This window comes from Salmo salar, chromosome ssa07, assembly GCF_905237065.1.
Source record: "Salmo salar chromosome ssa07, Ssal_v3.1, whole genome shotgun sequence".
Taxonomy (NCBI): Eukaryota; Metazoa; Chordata; class Actinopteri; order Salmoniformes; family Salmonidae; genus Salmo; species Salmo salar.
The window spans coordinates 66,156,032-66,179,672 of NC_059448.1; the positions used below are offsets into that span (position 1 = coordinate 66,156,032).

General features: G+C 44.8%; 1 protein-coding gene across 8 annotated transcripts in view; it reads right to left on the bottom strand.

Annotated features, from left to right (window-relative positions):
• The window catches only part of LOC106593735 (tyrosine-protein phosphatase non-receptor type 12), a 115,629-nt gene extending 102,304 nt beyond the window's left edge, over positions 1–13,325 (bottom strand). For 4 of the 8 annotated variants that reach the window (XR_006770703.1, XM_045722471.1, XM_045722475.1 and 1 more), the window contains exon 1: positions 12,878–13,325. Coding sequence is in view for 7 of the 8 variants with exons in the window: in XM_045722471.1 (XP_045578427.1) it covers positions 12,878–12,976 (99 nt within the window). In the remaining variant the exon portion in view is untranslated. The remainder of the gene's footprint in view (positions 1–12,877) is intronic. The other 4 variants (XM_045722476.1, XM_045722474.1, XM_045722472.1 and 1 more) reach the window with 1 other exon arrangement.
• Between the last annotated feature and the right edge of the window lie 10,316 nt (positions 13,326–23,641).

Consider the following 23,641-nt stretch of genomic DNA (forward strand, 5'->3'; position numbering starts at 1 on the left):
TTTCTCTGGAGGGGGGATTTTTCAGACCAAACACAGGAAGTTAGAGTCACACAGACCAGAGCAGTGCAGGGGCTTTATCCTCTCTCTCTTTTCTCTCCTTCCCTCTCCCTCTAGCCGGCTTGACTGTAGTGCCAACCTAAAAACACTCACAGTCAGGTCTATACAGTAGAATATAGTATATTTAACCATCTAAACATCCACTCAGTCAGGTCTATACAGTAGAATATAGTATATTTAACCATCTAACTATCCACTCAGTCAGGTCTATACAGTAGAATATAGTATATTTAACCATCTAAACATCCACTCAGTCAGGTCTATACAGTAGAATATAGTATATTTAACCATCTAAACATCCACTCAGTCAGGTCTATACAGTAGAATATAGTATATTTAACCATCTAAACATCCACTCAGTCAGGTCTATACAGTAGAATATAGTATATTTAACCATCTAAACATCCACTCAGTCAGGTCTATACAGTAGAATATAGTATATTTAACCATCTAAACATCCACTCAGTCAGGTCTATACAGTAGAATATAGTATATTTAACCATCTAAACATCCACTCAGTCAGGTCTATACAGTAGAATATAGTATATTTAACCATCTAAACATCCACTCAGTCAGGTCTATACAGTAGAATATAGTATATTTAACCATCTAAACATCCACTCAGTCAGGTCTATACAGTAGAATATAGTATATTTAACCATCTAAACATCCACTCAGTCAGGTCTATACAGTAGAATATAGTATATTTAACCATCTAAACATCCACTCAGTCAGGTCTATACAGTAGAATATAGTATATTTAACCATCTAAACATCCACTCAGTCAGGTCTATACAGTAGAATATAGTATATTTAACCATCTAAACATCCACTCAGTCAGGTCTATACAGTAGAATATAGTATATTTAACCATCTAAACATCCACTCAGTCAGGTCTATACAGTAGAATATAGTATATTTAACCATCTAAACATCCACTCAGTCAGGTCTATACAGTAGAATATAGTATATTTAACCATCTAAACATCCACTCAGTCAGGTCTATACAGTAGAATATAGTATATTTAACCATCTAAACATCCACTCAGTCAGGTCTATACAGTAGAATATAGTATATTTAACCATCTAAACATCCACTCAGTCAGGTCTATACAGTAGAATATAGTATATTTAACCATCTAAACATCCACTCAGTCAGGTCTATACAGTAGAATATAGTATATTTAACCATCTAAACATCCACTCAGTCAGGTCTATACAGTAGAATATAGTATATTTAAAAACAGACAAACAGAAGACAGACAGAACAGACAGACAGACAGACAGACAGACAGACAGACAGACAGACAGACAGACAGACATACTAGACAGACACACAGACAGACAGACAGACAGACAGACAGACAGACAGACAGACAGACAGACAGACAGACAGACAGACAGACAGACAGACAGACAGACAGACAGACAGACAGACAGACAGACAGACAGACAGACAGACAGACAGACAGACAAAGCCCCAGGCAATAAACACATACACTCTAACACACAGCATCAGTATGTGTGCTACTGTGTTTTATAAGAAATGAATGAAATCATGAGAGGACACACTGGCCCAGACATCAAAGCTGAAAGGAACAGGAGGAAGAGGGTGCTGGAGGTCACACAGACAGTCTAATGGCCTGGTCTATCCCCTCTATCTAGCTCCTTCCCTCCTGTCTGGATTGTCAAATAGATGACCAGTACTGTACTCTGTACTAAGACTAGGTCAACAAACATCCAAATAGACCTCAGCCTAGTCACCCATTCATCTATTAATACACTTTAGTGAATGAGTTCACATTCCTCCATCTCACAGACACTTTCTGTACGATCATGAGGAAACCCACGGAGCAAACAAGGGGCAAGTGGTTAGAGAGACAGAGGGGCATTACAGCATCATTTCCTGGGGATTAGAATCCGTAGAGCTCCAACAGGCTCTGGGACTGTTCTAACTTTATGGGTCAGCTTTGATCCTACTAAAGCTTCCAACGACACACTGACGTCCACACACACACACACACACTGAATTCTAATCACTTGCACAGCGGAAATACCGTAAAACTTCAATTCAAACGCAGTCTGAAATAGCCACCTGTCCCTTTTAATAGCCGGGTATCTGCACACATTTCAGCAAATAAACACACACCTGTTGTTTCCAGAGAGGGCATCCTATGAAGCAAGCTACATCTACTCTGGGTTTTCTAAAGCTAACCAGCTTCAGTTAGCTTCACATTCCATCTCAGGCTTCATCAGTACCAGGACGGTGGGTATCGCTCATTCAGCTGCTGCTAACGCTAGCAGGCATGGAACTGTGTGCATGTTGCACATAGCTAATCCAACTCCCAACTCTTCATTGAAACAATACTGGACCATCAATCCATGGGCGAGTAAGTCACATTTTCATTTGTGCCAAAATCCAAATGAAAGAAAAGTTAACTTGCAAATTCAGCACGCTATGGTGTGAAATAGGCTTTTTAAAAGTTCCATAATTATTGAATGACTTATTGTTAATGCCACCTTTGGTTTGCTTATCAAAGCACAAGCAACTTTCCCCCCACTCCTTACTGATATACAGGATACACTGAGTGCACAAAACATTAAGAACACTTTCCATGACAGACTGACCATGTGAATCCAGGTGAAAGATATGATCCCTTACTGACGTCACCTGTTAAATCCACTTCAATCAGTGTAGATGAAGGAGAGGAGACAGGTTAAAGAAGGAGTTTTAAGCCTTGTGACAATTGAGACATGGATTGTGTATGTGCCATTCAGAGGGTGAATGGGCAAGACAAAATAATTAAGTGCCTTTGAACGGTGTACCGGTTAGTGTAGTGTCAAGAACTGCAACGCTGCTGGGTTTTTCGCACTCAACAGTTTCCTGTGTGTATCAAGAATGGTCCACCACGCAAAGAAACATCCAGCCAACTTGACACAACTGTAGGAAGCACTGGAGTCAACATGAGCCAGAAATCTTTCGACACCTTGTAGAGTCCATGACCCAATGAATTGAGGCGGTTCTGAGGGTAAACGGGGGTGAAACTAAATATTAGGAAAGTGTTCTTGGTATACTCCGTGTATACAGTCATTGTGTTTGACATGGGGGGGGGGGGGGGATAAACATCTACGAGAGAAGGGAAAGAGAGAAGGGAAAGTATTCTGAACTAAAATAGAAAACGCATCATGCAACAATTTCATTTCACTGAGTTATAGTTCATATAAGGAAATCAGTCAATTGAAATAAATCTATTAGGCCATAATAGATGGATTTCACATGACTGGGCAGGGGTGCAGCCATAGGTGGGCCTCGGAGGGCAACCCACTGGGGTGCCAGGCCCAGCCTATCAGAATTAGTTTTTCCCCACAAAAGGGCTTTATTACAGGCAGAAATACTCATTAGCACCTCACACACCACCCCACCCCCCCTCAGAAGATTCCGCAGGTGAAGAAGGTGGATGTGGAAGTCCTGGGCTGGTGTGGTTACACGTGGTCTGCTGTTGTGAGGCCGGTTGGACGTACTGCCAAATTCTCTAAAACGAAGCTGGAGGCAGCTAATGGTAGAGAAATGAACATCCAATTATCTGGCAACAGCTCTGGTGGACATTCCTGCAGTCAACATGCTAACTCAAAACTTGAGACATCTGTGTCATTGTGTTGTGTGACAAAACTGCACATTTTAAAAGAGGCCTTTTATTATCCCCAGCACAAGGTGCACCTGCGTAATGATCATGCTGTTTAATCAGCTTCGTGATATGCCACACCTGTCAGGTGGATGGATTATCTTGGTAAAGGAGAAATGCTCACCAACAGGGATGTAAACACATTTGTGCAAAAGAAATGAGATGAATAAGCTTTTGGTGCTTTATGGAACATTTCAGGGATTTTTTTTATTTCAGCCTGTTTAAATCGCTCAGCACTATTTTCAGCACTAAGGCTGTGGTTCATGTAATCACTACCATAATCTCACAGTCAGTAGTGAGTATCACAGAGGAAGAATCCTCACACCTACTCTCTGGCGTGCACAGCGACCCCAGACACACCTTCTCTGAAGGTCATATTGATGGATTTGTATGCGAGGCCCAGCAGGGCTGAGCAGGCGTCAGATTATCATGGCAGTGGTGATGCATTACCTCCAGCAGGACAGTCTTCCTGTCCTCACTCATGTGTTTACACTGCACACCTACACCTCACATGGAGGCAGAGATTACACTATGCAGAGAGAATACACTATGCAGAGAGAATACACTATGCACAGAGAGATTACACTATGCACAGAGAGAATACACTATGCACAGAGAGAATACACTATGCACAGAGAGATTACACTATGCACAGAGAGATTACACTATGCACAGAGAGATTACACTATGCACAGAGAGAATACACTATGCACAGAGAGAATACACTATGCACAGAGAGAATACACTATGCACAGAGAGATTACACTATGCACAGAGAGATTACACTATGCACAGAGAGATTACACTATGCACAGAGAGATTACACTATGCACAGAGAGATTACACTATGCACAGAGAGATTACACTATGCACAGAGAGATTACACTATGCACAGAGAGATTACACTATGCACAGAGAGATTACACTATGCACAGAGAGATTACACTATGCACAGAGAGATTACACTATGCACAGAGAGATTACACTATGCACAGAGAGATTACACTATGCACAGAGAGAATACACTATGCACAGAGAGAATACACTATGCACAGAGAGAATACACTATGCACAGAGAGATTACACTATGCACAGAGAGAATACACTATGCACAGAGAGAATACACTATGCACAGAGAGATTACACTATGCACAGAGAGAATACACTATGCACAGAGAGATTACACTATGCACAGAGAGATTACACTATGCACAGAGAGAATACACTATGCACAGAGAGAATACACTATGCACAGAGAGATTACACTATGCACAGAGAGATTACACTATGCACAGAGAGAATACACTATGCACAGAGAGATTACACTATGCACAGAGAGATTACACTATGCACAGAGAGAATACACTATGCACAGAGAGATTACACTATGCACAGAGAGAATACACTATGCACAGAGAGATTACACTATGCACAGAGAGATTACACTATGCACAGAGAGATTACACTATGCACAGAGAGATTACACTATGCACAGAGAGAATACACTATGCACAGAGAGAATACACTATGCACAGAGAGATTACACTATGCACAGAGAGATTACACTATGCACAGAGAGATTACACTATGCACAGAGAGAATACACTATGCACAGAGAGAATACACTATGCACAGAGAGAATACACTATGCACAGAGAGAATACACTATGCACAGAGAGATTACACTATGCACAGAGAGATTACACTATGCACAGAGAGATTACACTATGCACAGAGAGAATACACTATGCACAGAGAGATTACACTATGCACAGAGAGATTACACTATGCACAGAGAGAATACACTATGCACAGAGAGATTACACTATGCACAGAGAGAATACACTATGCACAGAGAGATTACACTATGCACAGAGAGAATACACTATGCACAGAGAGAATACACTATGCACAGAGAGATTACACTATGCACAGAGAGAATACACTATGCACAGAGAGATTACACTATGCACAGAGAGATTACACTATGCACAGAGAGAATACACTATGCACAGAGAGAATACACTATGCACAGAGAGAATACACTATGCACAGAGAGAATACACTATGCACAGAGAGAATACACTATGCACAGAGAGAATACACTATGCACAGAGAGATTACACTATGCACAGAGAGATTACACTATGCACAGAGAGATTACACTATGCACAGAGAGATTACACTATGCACAGAGAGATTACACTATGCACAGAGAGATTACACTATGCACAGAGAGATTACACTATGCACAGAGAGAATACACTATGCACAGAGAGAATACACTATGCACAGAGAGAATACACTATGCACAGAGAGATTACTAATCTAAACCTATATCAACTAAAACAGGGAAGAGAAACACTGTAGTGCTCTGATCACTGTTTAACCTTAGAGGTGTGGAATGGTGATCAAACCAACACACTAGCTGACTAAGTGGTGGTTGGTTGCTGTCTGTCTCTCCCTCCATGCTCCTGTGTTAGTCACTCAGGGGACGCACCGCAAGGCCCCTCCTCCGCCTGTTCTCCCTAGCGCTGTATCAGCAGGGACTTTTCTGCTGCTTCCCCCACCTCGGATCCAACCATGTCTATACAGAACTGGACGTCCTCGGGTCCGTTCGGAACAGGTCTCTATATTGAAAAATGGATTTATGCATGTTTGTCTGGTTGGGAAAGCCCCAGGTCCATTTCAGAACTGGTCCAACTTTTTAGACTTCTACTTGAGAGGCCCAACATAACAATCCTTGTCCCAACAGACAGACAACACCAGGGACATAGTGAATGATGTCACAACAGACAGACAACGCCAGGGACATAGTGAATGATGTCCCAACAGACAGACAACGCCAGGGACATAGTGAATGATGTCCCAACAGACAGACAACGCCAGGGACATAGTGAATGATGTCCCAACAGACAGACAACGCCAGGGACATAGTGAATGATGTCACAACAGACAGACAACGCCAGGGACATAGTGAATGATGTCCCAACAGACAGACAACGCCAGGGACATAGTGAATGATGTCCCAACAGACAGACAACGCCAGGGACATAGTGAATGATGTCCCAACAGACAGACAACGCCAGGGACATAGTGAATGATGTCACAGAACCTGGATGTGGGTCACAAATAGGGTGCTATTTAATTTATCTAACTAGAGTAACTGTTGGCATTTCATTTTGTCGCTGTACCGTAACTGAACCGTGACCCAAAAAGCGCAATACCTGGTGAACCGTTACACCCCTAGTGTGTACATGTGTGTGCTGGGATAGCAGCTCTCCTCCCCTGTCATCTCCACCTCATCAAGCTGATTACCCAGGAGCACATCGCTATGCTAACTAGCCAGCTTCCTATAACCATGGTGACTGGGGGCTTACTGAGCATGCAGACATGGAGGAGGACATGGAGGAGGGGAAATATGGGGCTCTCTATGCGGGAGCTATGTGGGGCTCTCTATACCGGAGCTATGTGGGGCTCTCTATGCCGGAGCTATGTGGGGCTCTCTATGCCGGAGCTATGTGGGGCTCTCTATGCCGGAGCTATGTGGGGCTCTCTATGCCGGAGCTATGTGGGGCTCTCTATACCGGAGCTATGTGGGGCTCTCTATACCGGAGCTATGTGGGGCTCTCTATACCGGAGCTATGTGGGGCTCTCTATACCGGAGCTATGTGGGGCTCTCTATACCGGAGCTATGTGGGGCTCTCTATACCGGAGCTATGTGGGGCTCTCTATACCGGAGCTATGTGGGGCTCTCTATACCGGAGCTATGTGGGGCTCTCTATACCGGAGCTATGTGGGGCTCTCTATACCGGAGCTATGTGGGGCTCTCTATACCGGAGCTATGTGGGGCTCTCTATACCGGAGCTATGTGGGGCTCTCTATACCGGAGCTATGTGGGGCTCTCTATACCGGAGCTATGTGGGGCTCTCTATACCGGAGCTATGTGGGGCTCTCTATACCGGAGCTATGTGGGGCTCTCTATACCGGAGCTATGTGGGGCTCTCTATACCGGAGCTATGTGGGGCTCTCTATACCGGAGCTATGTGGGGCTCTCTATACCGGAGCTATGTGGGGCTCTCTATACCGGAGCTATGTGGGGCTCTCTATACCGGAGCTATGTGGGGCTCTCTATACCGGAGCTATGTGGGGCTCTCTATACCGGAGCTATGTGGGGCTCTCTATACCGGAGCTATGTGGGGCTCTCTATACCGGAGCTATGTGGGGCTCTCTATAGAGGAGCTATGTGGGGCTCTCTATAGAGGAGCTATGTGGGGCTCTCTATAGAGGAGCTATATGGGGCTCTCTATAGAGGAGCTATATGGGGCTCTCTATAGAGGAGCTATATGGGGCTCTCTATAGAGGAGCTATATGGGGCTCTCTATAGAGGAGCTATATGGGGCTCTCTATAGGGGAGCTATATGGGGCTCTCTATAGGGGAGCTATATGGGGCTCTCTATAGGGGAGCTATATGGGGCTCTCTATACGGGAGCTATATGGGGCTCTCTATACGGGGAGCTATATGGGGCTCTCTACACCGGGAGCTATATGGGGCTCTCTATACGGGAGCTATATGGGGCTCTCTATACGGGAGCTATATGGGGGCTCTCTATCACGGGAGCTATATGGGGCTCTCTATACGGGAGCTATATGGGGCTCTCTATACGGGAGCTATATGGGGCTCTCTATACGGGAGCTATATGGGGCTCTCTATACGGGAGCTATATGGGGCTCTCTATACTGGAGCTATATGGGGCTCTCTATAGAGGAGCTATATGGGGCTCTCTATAGAGGAGCTATATGGGGCTCTCTATAGAGGAGCTATATGGGGCTCTCTATAGAGGAGCTATATGGGGCTCTCTATAGAGGAGCTATGTGGGGCTCTCTATAGAGGAGCTATATGGGGCTCTCTATAGAGGAGCTATGTGGGGCTCTCTATAGAGGAGCTATATGGGGCTCTCTATAGAGGAGCTATATGGGGCTCTCTATAGAGGAGATATATGGGGCTCTCTATAGAGGAGATATATGGGGCTCTCTATAGAGGAGATATATGGGGCTCTCTATAGAGGAGATATATGGGGCTCTCTATACCGGTGTGTAACAGGGGAGCTTCCTCCCTGCTCAGCATGTGTGATGATAGGAGCTTGACAAATATGTGGGGTAGGGTGCAAGAGCTCCTGAATCATGTGCTAAGTGCTGGAGTCACCGGAATGCAATCTCTCACACACAGTAGCTAGCTAGCCAGTCTACTTCTCACAGATGAAGAATCTCTCACACACTGTAGCTAGCTAGCCAGTCTACTTCTCACAGATGAAGAATCTCTCACACACTGTAGCTAGCCAGCCAGTCTACTTCTCACAGATGAAGAATCTCTCACACACTGTAGCTAGCTAGCCAGTCTACTTCTCACAGATGAAGAATCTCTCAAACACTGTAGCTAGCTAGCCAGTCTACTTCTCACAGATGAAGAATCTCTCACACACTGTAGCAAGCTAGCCAGTCTACTTCTCACAGATGAAGAATCTCTCACACACTGTAGCTAGCTAGCCAGTCTACTTCTCACAGATGAAGAATCTGTCACACACTGTAGCTAGCTAGCCAGTCTACTTCTCACAGATGCCAGCCTTTGTAGTTGTTCAACTGCAGCCTGTTTTTCAGGAGTTCCTAAAAAATAAAGCTCAATCCATCTGCCAGCATGTTAGTGTACACAAACACACTACGAAAAACAAATCTATTCAGATTAAGAAGAGCAGCATTAGCCTGCTCCCTGCAACTAATCCACTGAAAAGGGGCCTTCCTTCCCAAGCCTAAAATGCCTAGTGCTCAGCATGACATTTCCCTTTAAAAATGACTACATGTCTCACAGGGCTATGAACATAGTGATTCATATCACACTTAAACCTTCCAGAGACAGGGCTTTATTAGTTGGTATAGCCTCTTGTCTAGCTCTACACTGGTTTAATGGTAGTTAGGGTGGTACTGGCAGACAGGGCTTTATTAGTTGGTATAGCCTCTTGTCTAGCTCTACACTGGTTTAATGGTAGTTAGGGTGGTACTGGCAGACAGGGCTTTATTTGCTGGTATAGCCTCTCGTCTAGCTGGTATAGCCTCTCGTCTAGCTGGTATAGCCTCTCGTCTAGCTGGTATAGCCTCTCGTCTAGCTGGTATAGCCTCTCGTCTAGCTGGTATAGCCTCTCGTCTAGCCTCTCGTCTAGCTGGTATAGCCTCTCGTCTAGCTGGTATAGCCTCTCGTCTAGCTGGTATAGCCTCTCGTCTAGCTGGTATAGCCTCTTGTCTAGTTCTACACTGGTTTAATGGTAGTGAGGGTGGTACTACTGTAGACAGAAAGTAGGAGATTTAACCCAGATTTGGTGTGGCCCGCCTCACTATTGAAATCCCTGCTGTAGATGTCAGGGAACTCGTCTCCTGATCACTGCAGCAGATGTGGGTAGGTAGGCGGGTCGGGTCTCTCGGTCATACGGGTCGGGTCTCTCGGTCATACGGGTCGGGTCTGGGTGTGAATAATATATTGAGAGGCCTGTGATCCTGATCTCAGCCGTCTGTCCATCATAATGCCAAAGCCAGGATCTCCCTTCCATATCCCCATCCACTCTCTGTTGGCAGTGGTGTCAAGGTTGTCAGATCAGATAACACAATGACACACTTAGCCTCAAAAATGGCCTCATATTGTGATGAACAACAGCTCCAGCACTGGATGTCATCTTCTCCTGTCTTCCTGCCCCCTGGCTATGACAGACAGAGCTCACTCAGGTTCATTTTGATTGGCCAGAAGATAAACCCCAGGCTACCACTACATCATAAAAGGGTCTCAGTTAGCCCCTATGTAGCCTCCCTAGCCTACATTCTTTTTAGTGCTTGCTAGGATCAATCAATGCTGACTGACATTGAACATGACAGTCTCACAAAGAATCATTGTTACTGGTGGCCATTTCCAGACACCCATGCTTTCCAGAGTGTGCTGGTGTCTTAGAATCACCTCTGCTTTCTGAGGCTAGTGGCAGTTAAATACAGTAGTAGGTATGTCATGTGTAATTGGGCCCTGCCACCGCCCCTCCAACTTACCCTAGGGTGTATGGGAAATGACATCCTATTCCCTACATACTAGTCCCCTACTTCTCACCATAACCCTATGGGCCCTGGTTAAAAGTAGTGCACTACCAACCCACTATCAAGCGCCTCAGGCTTATAAAAAGTCTAAACCACTGTTGGTATTAATTTGCATGTGGTGGATTACTGTGGTATTCTGCTTTGCAGACACATTAACGTGTCAATACTGAACAGGCCTCTGTCACACAGGGTATTGGATTTTTAGTTGTTGCCAATACAATCAGTCATTGGGTGATAAGTTAGTTACATCTAGCCAGTCAGAACAGGACCAAGGCTAGGGAGAATTTAGAAGTGACCGAGTGGACAAAAGCACCAAAATGTTCCAGGTAAAAAAGATAATATGTTGGGGGTGGTGGTCATATGTCGGCCAGCCGAACCTAAAAATCATTAACCTTCCAAGTGATGCTAACATCTTGTCAGACTGCATTCCTATTTTAATGGGAGGATTGGAATGAAAAAAGTTAGAAACAACCTTGAGCATGTGTAGTAACAATATGTAGTTACAAATCATAGACAAAGGTGGAGCATATCGTCGTATAAACCAGGGTTTCCCATTAGTCTCAGACAGTGACCGTTGGAAAACTATTGGTCCTGTGTAGAGCATATTTGGTGTACCTCGATCACTTCAGAGGTGAAGTCTGATTTAGTGTTCTCTCCCCCCCCTCCTCCTCTCTTGGTGCACGTTTTGGTTTTCACCCAACACCACACAACTGATTAAAATATCCAACTCATCATCATGTTTGATCATCTGAATCAGCTGTGTAGTGCTAGGGCAAAACCCAAAACTTGCACCCAGAGGGGCGGCCCAGGGAAGAGATTGGGAAACCCTGCTATAAACCACTTCCTTTCACAATCCTAATTTCGCACTGTCCATGCTCCTTGCGCAACATCCGTAAACTCCCTATTTCAGACCCCACCGACATAGCTGGTTGACTGGCTGGGACAGGCCAGACAGATCATCACCACATACCAACCCGTTTTCTGTTCAACCCAAAATCCTCAGATAACTGATACGAATACAGATTGATGATGTCAGCTATGGAATATCAGGAATATGATGTGGAGAATACAATACCAATATATTGAGAAACACGAAATCGGATGTCATGGACAAAGAAGTAGCTAGGGAGTGGGACTGGGGAAAAGTTAGCCAGCTAGCCACCCAGTTAGCAATGTCTGGTATGCTCGCATTCCAGTTTGTATTTCTGATAAATAAGGTAGTCTATTCATAAACAGTTTTGTATTTCCATTGAATACAGCAATCTACCAAGCAAATTATTTCCTGCTATTAATAAGATGAAAAGCAGGATTGCCAACTCGGCTCATGCTAACTAGCTAGCCTACTGGTGGGAAGTTGACAAAGCTTTCTGGTCTTGAGTTAATCGATGTCTGCCAATCAAACTGTCAATATTCAAAACATGCAGCGAGCAAGCATGTTCATCAAGATTTTAGGCCATGGTGGTACGAAATGTGAGTTTGACAGGCATGCTTGACAAGCTAGGTAACCAGCTAACGTTAGCTCTTGCTAACGTAAAGTCAAGAGCGCATCGATTACTACACTCGCGTGGCTGGTTTGGGACGCCTAGCACCCACGCCTATATTACTTAACTGTATACCGTTAAAGTACTGTACTGAAAAACTCTTAGCTTTCCGATTAGAAGAGAGGGAATATGCACATTTCTAAAGGTGACAATGCTAGGCCGCATTATATTACAAGCCTGGAGATTTGTATGAGGGAATTGCATGAGAAATGTGTCCCTCCGCCCCCAGGATGGCATCGCAAGCCGCCTAGCAGGGAGCGCTCACACGGGAAAAGCCAAAAGGAAGCATCACGAGGAACAAAAAACGAACGCAGACAGAGACACTATCGACTGAAAACTCATGAATCCATTGTGTTGAAGCTAAACAGTCGACACATCACCTATGTGTCGGTTAGCGCTGAGAAACAGGTTAGAACTGCTCGTGTGTGTTCAGAGAGGGAGAAGGGAAGGATGTCTGGCTGGTCTCACCATAAAGTCACTGCCGAAGTTATCCTCTCCTTTCTGGTCCCCTTCTCGCATAACACAGACCCCTTGGATGAACTTTCTCAGGATATTCGCCTGGTCCATCCTCTCGGCCCGCTGTCCGGCGGCTTTTCCGGCTTTCCCACGGTATGTAAAATAAATCCAAAGTGGGGAAAACGAAAAAAAAGAAACAGCTTGTGCTATGAATCCTCGCAGATAATCATTTCAATGTCCCCTACCGCCCCATGTTATTTTTCATATTCTCTTCGGGTTAGACAATAATAGTCAAAACAAAAATCGTGATTCCGTTGTTGTTTCTAAATATATATCACAAGCTATGACCATAAACTCGCTATCGTTACTTGAATATAAAAATCCAAACACCGGTTCACCCCTCCCTGACTCGCCGTTGCCACATTCACAAGTCAGATACAAGAATACACCGACTGCGGTCGCCCTAAAGCCACTTGGAAACATTAACGCCCATTTCACTAAATAGCTTACTGTAATTGGTCCGTAGCTTCAAGAAATTAGTACGTGATTGGTTAATAGGTTACGTCAATCTAAAATGTGAATAAATTAAGTGGGCGACGCTCCCGTCAATCACTATGTCTCCTGTTGTTCTCTCTCATTGGTTAAATTCTATTTAGCGCTTCCTACTTAGGTTTTGCTGTAATGCAATTGTTACAATGGATTGGTGCATAGAGTTCTCCCCTATATTGTGAAATGATTATGAAGAAAAATACCAATCTTTCATGTGGTTAAAATGATACAGTTGCCTAATAATATCCAACTGGGCATGGACCATGGACATGGGTCTGTGTCCTCAGCCTTCTCTTTTCTGTCTAAATGGGTCTTCCTCTGTGATCTCAATACACAGGCATCCACAGTGTCAGGAAGCATTCTTGACCTGTAGAGGTTAAGAAATTAAAGGCCAGGCAGTGCATTCCCTCTCTCTTACAAACACCACTCTTTCGCTCACGTTCACGTCACTTGAGAGACAGATTCATTTTGTACTGTAACACGAGGACACAGGTTAAATCTAAAAGCACATGTGCACTAATTTACTATTTGTCTCTGCTGTAGGCTATATTATATGTATTATTTGGGATAGGGTGTCAAAAAGACAGCATATGAAGGAGGATGGCATCACACACCCCTGAACCACTCTTAATGCAGGGGAATGAAAAACAGCCTGGGTCTAGTTCCTGTTTGTTTACAGATCTCCTCGACAAGCTACTTCAAAGTCTTCCCCCTCAACCAGTCACTTTCATGTCACAGACAGACCCCTCTGAGAGGCTTCACTGGGTCCTCCCTCCTCCCATTGTAACGGACGCTGTGGGGTAAACTCAGGGGATATCCTAGGTCAATCGTAACTTGCCCAACTTCCCTTTTGAATAACTGTAGATTTGGTAGTTGTGTTAGCATGACAAGGCATTATGAGCTACCTCCCACTGACTGACAGTCTGTAAAGAAATACATCGCCATTCTCTTGTTTCCATGGAGATTCATTTTGCCTTATTTATTTGTTTTCTTTATAACTGTCTGCAATCTTTACTTCATCTTACCCATCATGTGATTTACTGACTACACATGATATTTTTGCTCTGGGGTCAAACATGTTCTGTATTATTACAGAGTGGGTGTGAGTGGGTGTGTATGTATGTGTGGGTGGGTGTGTGCATGCCTGAATGTGTGCGTGTGATTGTGTATAAATATGCATTGAGCACTTCCATCTAAGGTTATTTGTATCATATTGCTGTAATGACCGTGCTCCACAGAGTTCTAATCATCTACATGCGTAACAGCACAATAAAACTAATAGGTCTAACAAGCACAGTAAACCATTTGTGAGCTGCATATTTCTGCCAACAACTTGTACACTCATAGTTAGAACTCTCATAGGATTTGTCTCATGTCTAGTTCAGAGCTGTTTAGAACATGACTTTAGTTTAGAAATATTGTAATTCTAATTTGGGCTACCGAGTGGCTCAGCTGTCTAAGGCACTGCATCTCAGTGCTAGAGGCATCACTACAGACCCTGGTTTGATTCCAAGCTGTATTTAAAAATAAATAATTTGTGTGTCATTTTTAGCATACGCTCTTATTCAGAGCAATGTACAGTAGAGTGCATACATTTAAACAAAATAAAACAAATAAAAAATTCTCACTGTCTCACATGATACATTTTCAGCACAAATGAGGGACCGTGATTGAATTCATCATCAGACTGGCCTGCTGCTACTGCTAAAACAGGACAACTATCTCACAACTCTGCAAAGGTAGACTGACCGTCCTACATGTGTTTTCATAATGGACGTTGTGTTCTTCACCGGGCGCTGTGAAAAGGTTGTACTGTATTTGCATAAATACTATTTATTTGTAATAGTATTTATGTTTAAATATATACAAGATGTTCAGTAGCCTACAAACTCACAGGGAGAGTTTCAGCCTGCAGTGTTTGTCACACAGGAATCATGGCGGATTTATATTCTGAATTGAATCATCACCAGACTAAAGAGCTAAATAGAGGCTTATTCATGATTAATTCCTCTCAGTAGCAGTTCGTCCTGACATCCAAGAAACACTCAAGCAGCACCATGGTCAGAGCTGCCTCCAAAAGGAACCAGCCCTCCTATTTTTCCTCAGGCTTTATAAATGACAACAAAACCCCCATTCAGGCTAGTCTGGGGGGGGGGCAGAGGAGACCAAGCTGTAGAGGAGCCAGCTAGCCTGGCTTATAGACACACACTGGCAGGGCGAAGCCTGGCGGAACGCTCAGGTCCCCTCATGTCCCCTCATGTCCAATGAGTGGCTGTTTGAATTCAGAGAGCAGGATAGTAGTAGCTCAGTTCTCGAGCTTTTAAAGAAAACAAACGTTACTTCTTCTGTCCCGCTGTGTTCTTCTCACCCACCTGATACTCTTTCCTCATTTTATGATATTTGGAAACATTTTAATTACACTGGCTCTGTCTCAAAACCCTATTCCCTTTATAGTGCACTACTTTTGACCAGATATCCCTACGCGGCTCTAGTCTGAGGTAGGGCACTATATTGGGAACAAGGTGTCCGTCATTTGTAATTTGCACATTGACAGTAGGCTATTAGATTTGAGTCATTTAGCTGACGCTCTCATCCAGAGTGACGTCCAGTTAGTGCATTTATCTTCAGATAGCTACGTGAGACAACCACATATCTCAGTCATAGTACATACATAGTTATTACTCTGCATTTCCAGACGTCTATCTGCTCGTCATTCACTGCAGGGAAAGACGTGTGGGCAATGCGATGACCATCTCACAGAGATGAGGTCACGATTCCTTCAGCATTCCCTCAGTGTTCCCAACATGCTCAGTAAAACCCTACTGGCACTTCTGAGAAAACAGGAGAAAACTAAAAGATCATTACTTGTACTGTACATAGACATAATATGACATTTGAAATGTCTCTATTCATTTGAAACGTTTGTGAGTGTAATGTTTACTGTTCATTTTTTATTGTTTATGTCACTTTTGTTTATTATCTATTTCACTTGCTTTGGCAATGTAAAAACGTTTCCCATGCCAATAAAGCCCTTTGATTTTAATTGAATTTAATTGAGTGTGAAACAGTGGCATTTCTGAGTGAGAAAGTGAGAGCGGAAGGAGAGAGAGAGGTGGTATAGACAACATACAGAGCCAGATACCCTCCAGTCAGTTATTCCAGTAGTTCCAGGGCCAGATACCCTCCAGTCAGTTATTCCAGTAGTTCCAGGGCCAGATACCCTCCAGTCAGTTATTCCAGTAGTTCCAGGGCCAGATACCCTCCAGTCAGTTATTCCAGTAGTTCCAGAGGCAGATACACTCCAGTCAGTTATTCCAGTAGTTCCAGGGCCAGATACAACTCAGTCAGTTATTCCAGTAGTTCCAGGGCCAGATACAACTCAGTCAGTTATTCCATTAGTTCCAGGGCCAGATACCCTCCGGTCAGTTATTCCAGTAGTTCCAGAGACAGATACCCCTCAGTCAGTTATTCCAGTAGTTCCAGAGCCAGATACCCTCCAGTCAGTTATTCCAGTAGTTCCAGGGCCAGATACCACTCAGTCAGTTATTCCAGTAGTTCCAGGGCCAGATACCACTCAGTCAGTTATTCCATTAGTTCCAGGGCCAGATACCACTCAGTCAGTTATTCCATTAGTTCCAGGGCCAGATACCACTCAGTCAGTTATTCCATTAGTTCCAGAGCCAGATACCACTCAGTCAGTTATTCCAGTAGTTCCAGGGCCAGATACCACTCAGTCAGTTATTCCATTAGTTCCAGGGCCAGATACCACTCAGTCAGTTATTCCATTAGCTCCAGGGCCAGATACCACTCAGTCAGTTATTTCAGTAGTTCCAGAGCCAGATACCACTCAGTCAGTTATTCCAGTAGTTCCAGGGCCAGATACCACTCAGTCAGTTATTCCAGTAGTTCCAGGGCCAGATACCACTCAGTCAGTTATTCCATTAGTTCCAGGGCCAGATACCACTCAGTCAGTTATTCCATTAGTTCCAGGGCCAGATACCACTCAGTCAGTTATTCCAGTAGTTCCAGGGTCAGATACCCCTCAGTCAGTTATTCCAGTAGTTCCAGAGCCAGATACCATCCAGTCAGTTATTCCATTAGTTCCAGGGCCAGATACAACTCAGTCAGTTATGCCAGTAGTTCCAGAGCCAGATACCATCCAGTCAGCTATTCCATTAGTTCCAGGGCCAGATACAACTCAGACAGTTATTCCAGTAGTTCCAGAGCCAAATACCCTCCAGTCAGTTATTTGAGTAGTTCCAGAGACAGATACCCTCCAGTCAGTTATTCCAGTAGTTCCAAAGACAGATGCCCCTCAGTCAGTTATTCCAGTAGTTCCAGAGCCAGATACCCTCCGGTCAGTTATTCCAGTAGTTCCAGAGACAGATACCCCTCAGTCAGTTATTCCAGTAGTTCCAGAGCCAGATACCCTCCGGTCAGTTATTTCAGTAGTTCCAGGGCCAGATACCACTCAGTCAGTTATTCCAGTAGTTCCAGAGACAGATAGCACTCAGTCAGTTATTCCAGTAGTTCCAGAGACAGATACCCTCCAGTCAGTTATTCCATTAGTTCCAGGGCCAGATACCACTCAGTCAGTTATTTCAGTAGTTCCAGAGCCAGATACCACTCAGTCAGTTATTCCAGTAGTTCCAGGGCCAGATACCACTCAGTCAGTTATTCCAGTAGTTCCAGGGCCAGATACCACTCAGTCAGTTATTTGAGTAGTTCCAGGGCCAGATACCCCTCAGTAAATTATTCTAGTAGTTGTTCAGGTTGTTGACTCGTCATTGGCCACCTCTCTCTCTCATCCTGTCACGTCCTGACCAGTAAAGGGGTTATTTGTTATTGTAGTTTGGTCAGGACGTGGCAGGGGGTGTTTGTTTTATGTGTTTCGTTTTTTTTTTGGTTAATGTTCTATGTTAGTATATTTCTATGTTCATTCTAGTTTTTCTATTTCTATGTTTAGTTTATTGGGTTGACCTTCAACTGGAGGCAGCTGTTCCTCGTTGCCTCTAATTGAAGGTCCTATTTAGTAGGGGTGTTTTTCTATGGGTTTTTGTGGGTAGTTGTTCCATGTGTAAGCTGTGTGCCTTACAGGACTGTTTTTCGTCGTTGTTTTTGTTCAAGTGTTTTGTTTCGTTTCTTTAATAAATAAGATGAGCATACACATTCCCGTTGCGTTTTGGTCCAATTCCTACGACGAACGTGACAAATCCAGCCTGACCTCTAATGAAAGCTAGTCAATGCTTTCCTTTTCACATGGGGCTCGAGCCTCTGTACCGTGCTGTGCTCTTAAAACCCAGAACCATAACAGACACGGGATGTTTCCCAAATCTCACCCGATATACTGCATTACGTTTGGCCAGAGCTCTATGGAACACAGACCATGGGTTATATGGCTCCCTACTGGTGGGGATTCCATCACCAGCTCTATGGAACGCAGACCATGGGTTATATGGCTCCCTACTGGTGGGGATTCCATCACCAGCTCTATGAAACGCAGACCATGGGTTATATGGCTCCCTACTGGTGGGGATTCCATCACCAGCTCTATGAAACGCAGACCATGGGTTATATGGCTCCCTACTGGTGGGGATTCCATCACCAGCTCTATGGAACGCAGACCATGGGTTATATGGCTCCCTACTGGTGGGGATTCCATCACCAGCTCTATGGAACGCAGACCATGGGTTATATGGCTCCCTACTGGTGGGGATTCCATCACCAGCTCTATGAAACGCAGACCATGGGTTATATGGCTCCCTACTGGTGGGGATTCCATCACCAGCTCTATGGAACGCAGACCATGGGTTATATGGCTCCCTACTGGTGGGGATTCCATCACCAGCTCTATGGAACGCAGACCATGGGTTATATGGCTCCCTACTGGTGGGGATTCCATCACCAGCTCTATGGAACGCAGACCATGGGTTATATGGCTCCCTACTGGTGGGGATTCCATCACCAGCTCTATGGCAGACTGGCAATCATGACCTATGAATATTACAGATGCCGGTCTCATTATTTCGCTCTCCATTCCAATACACTTCCTCATTCTTATTTCTGTGTTTGTGACATTTATGAGCTGGGTGTATATGACCCTTGTATGGAGGTATATAGTGGCTGTGAGACATTGCGCGCGTTTGAGCAGATCAGTTTTGTCAAGTCGGTCACCGCCGAAAAATTGTCCGACTTGCGCTTACCTGTCGACTGCATGAACTTTACGAAAATTATGTGATCAAAGGTTTCAATATGGAATCTAGACTGCAGGAACCAACTTTGCCGCGATTCATGTATACAAACAAATGTGATATCTGAGGCTCTCTCTCACTAATTAATTTGTTTAATGTACACACAAAATATTATATAATGATTTCAGTTTGTAAAGTGAGACATGGGGGTCAGAGACTTGTTGATTTGGACATTATGAAGAAAACATGTTATAAACTAAGGCCACCCTGCCATGTTGATCTGAGCCTTACTGTTAGAAAACCACATTAATACCCAACTCTCAGCTGTTGCAGTTGCACCTCCCCCGACCTCCCTTCATGACTTTCCTCTACGGCCGGTTGCTTCAGCCTTACCACTCAAACGTTCCCATTGTCTCCTCTGAGTGGGTGCCCTCCGTTAGAGGGACCCAGCAGGCCTGATGAACACTGATGTGGTAGGACAGAGGATCATTCAGTTTGGTAGTACTGATACAGTGTCCAGGTAGTTCTCTAGCCCGGAGACATGGCTGGAGAACCCAAGGCCCCCCCCTATATGTAGGTATCTACAGCCGTGTCTCAGACCAAGTTCTTCTCCTAGTTTCCACATAAAAAGCTTCATTCCAATGCCCCTCTATAACAGTGTTACTTGTGGCCTATGGGAATGTGATTGTGTAATTACATTGTGATAAGCATTGAAGCAGCAGACACAGTGCAGCAGTAAGACAGGAACAGGACCAGATGATTGTTACATGCTCACTGTCACCACGGATGTACAATCTGTCTAATATGTGTTTACTGTCTTCTGTCCAACATGTTTTTCATTAAGGAAGCTGTCAGAGGATGTTTGGGATTCAACCTTGTCGTGTTGATTGAAGATGATTGCTGATTTGCTGTACAAAGACACAGCTTAGAAAGACTGACATTGATGTGAGCTTCCAGGCTCCATACATAGACTCCAGTTACTGCAGGGTAGACTGTAAAGGCTCCATACATAGACTCCAGTCACTGCAGGGTAGACTGTAAAGGCTCCATACATAGACTCCAGTCAGTGCAGGGTAGACTGTAAAGGCTCCATACATAGACTCCAGTCAGTGCAGGGTAGACTGTAAAGGCTCCATACATAGACTCCAGTCAGTGCAGGGTAGACTGTAAAGGCTCCATACATAGACTCCAGTCACTGCAGGGTAGACTGTAAAGGCTCAGGTTAATGCTTCAGGTTTGGTTCTGTGTTACAGAAAGCCAGATGATGCAAAGTGCCTGGATGTCAATGATACCTGTGTAGAGATGACAGGGGTTGTCAGGGTGAAGGAGGCATTACAAGCCCTGGGCAGTGGATGTAGCTCTGTGTCTATCTCTCTCTGTCACTGTCTGGTTGTATATATGTGTCTGTGTGTCAGTGAGTCTGTCTGTATGTGTGTGTGTGTCTGTGTGTCTGTGTGTCAGTGAGTCTGTCTGTGAGGTGAGAGCTGTTGTTGGATGTGTGTCAGTGAGTCTGTCTGTGTGGTGAGAGCTGTTGTTGGATGTGTGTCAGTGAGTCTGTCTGTGAGGTGAGAGCTGTTGTTGGATGTGTGTTAGTGAGTCTGTCTGTGAGGTGAGAGCTGTTGTTGGATGTGTGTCAGTGAGTCTGTCTGTGTGGTGAGAGCTGTTGTTGGATCTGTGTCAGTGAGTCTGTCTGTGAGGTGAGAGCTGTTGTTGGATGTGTGTCAGTGAGTCTGTCTGTGAGGTGAGAGCTGTTGTTGGATGTGTGTCAGTGAGTCTGTCTGTGAGGTGAGAGCTGTTGTTGGATGTGTGTCAGTGAGTCTGTCTGTGTGGTGAGAGCTGTTGTTGGATGTGTGTCAGTGAGTCTGTATGTGAGGTGAGAGCTGTTGTTGGATGTGTGTCAGTGAGTCTGTCTGTGAGGTGAGAGCTGTTGTTGGATGTGTGTCAGTGAGTATGTCTGTGAGGTGAGAGCTGTTGTTGGATGTGTGTCAGTGAGTCTGTCTGTGAGGTGAGAGCTGTTGTTGGATGTGTCACTATGTGGAGGGGAAAGGCTGACTGAAGCGCTGCTTCCTCCCATTTCACAGTTGACTGGAAACAGGTCACACAGGCAGTCAGAGAGAAGCAGAGACCAATGTTTTATACTTTAGACGTCTACTGTGGGTGTGCACGTATGGGTGTGCACGTGTGTGTGTGTGTGTGTGTGTGTGTGTGTGTGTGTGTGTGTGTGTGTGTGTGTGTGTGTGTGTGTGTGTGTGTGTGTGTGTGTGTGTGTGTGTGTGTGTGTGTGTGTATGTGTTACCTTCTCCTTATACAACACAGATGAAGCAGTTCAACAGTTCAGTATGAGGAAACCAACCAGACTAACAGCCTTATGATTCATATGCATTTCACAGGAATTCCTTGGAAAATAGTTTCTCACAGGTTTTTTAAATTAAACATTTCAGATGTTCTTCATAATGCAATTAATGAAAAAAAATGTCTAGGTGTGTGAGAATGTATCAGTGAGCCTGAGAGGAGGATCTGTTTCTCTCTCAGAGAGGAGGAGAGAGAGAGAGGAGGAGAGAGAGAAGGGGAGAGAGGAGGAGAGAAGAGGAGAGAGAGAAGGGGAGAGATGAGTTAGGAGGAGAGAGAGGACAGGAGGAGAGAGGATATTCCATATCTCTTTGAGAGAAGACAAGAGGGGGGTAGAGAAGAGGAAGAGAGAAGAGAGAGAGAGGAAGAGTGAGGGAAAGAGGTAGAAGGGGCAATAGAAGAGAGGAGGAGAGAGAAGAAGAGAGAGGAGAGAGGAGGAGGAGAGAGAGGAGGAGAGAGGAGGAGAGAGAAGAGGGACACACGTAGAAGAGAGAGAAATGTCCTGGTGGTCCATCATCAGAGAGATACTGTATGTATAACAGATCATAAACACAGCACAGTATCCACTTCATCATATGGCAACATGATTCTAATGTAATCAGCAACAATCGTGTGTGTTTGTGTGTTTGTATGTTTGTGTGTGTGTGTGTGTGTGTGTGTGTGTGTGTGTGTGTGTGTGTGTGTGTGTGTGTGTGTGTGTGTGTGTGTGTGTGTGTGTGTGTGTGTGTGTGTGTGTCCAAATGTGTATGGGTGCGTGGGTGCGTGGACTGAAGGTCTTTAACAGGGACCTTGTGGCCCTCTCTCATCCCCCCGTTCTCTCTCTCTCTCTCGGGTGTAAAAGCAGGAATGCAGCCGTCAGGGAACACAGGGCAGACCAGCTGAGCAGTGGAATGTGCTCTGACAAGCCCTAACAAAGCCCAGAAGAGGGAGGCTCCCCTGCACTCACACACACACACACACACACACACACACACACACACACACACACACACACACACACACACACACACACACACACACACACACACACACACACACACACACACAAACCCTGTCACCCAGGACCACCGGCTTTCTCCTGACGCCTTACATGTCTACTTTTAACCTACAGTACATTTGGGGTGATTCCTAAAAGTGCCAGCTTGCACATGTGTGGTCAATGCTATACTTTTTGCAAGATTTCACAACACGGAACACACCCTTTCATAGCAGCTCCAGCTCCCAGCCAACCAGAGAGAGGTGCTCCCAGCCAGGCAGACAGAGAGAGGTGAACATGAAACTGCCTGCTGTTGATATGTGGAGGGTAAAATATCTGCCCCCAGGCTATAAAACATGATACAGTGGTGTGTTTCACAATGCAGGCCTTTTCATGGCAAACAGCTCTCCTATCTCTATATCTCTACAATATGTCCTCATTATCCTCCTCATCTCCTATCTCTATATCTCTACAGCATGTCCTCATAGTGCTCCTCCTCTCCTATCTCTACAGTATGTCCTCATAGTGCTCCTCCTCTCCTATCTCTACAGTATGTCCTCATAGTGCTCCTCCTCTCCTATCTCTACAGTATGTCCTCTAGTGCTCCTCCTCTCCTCCTCTCCTATCTCTACAGCATGTCCTCTAGTGCTCCTCCTCTCCTATCTCTACAGTATGTCCTCATAGTGCTCCTCCTCTCCTATCTCTACAGTA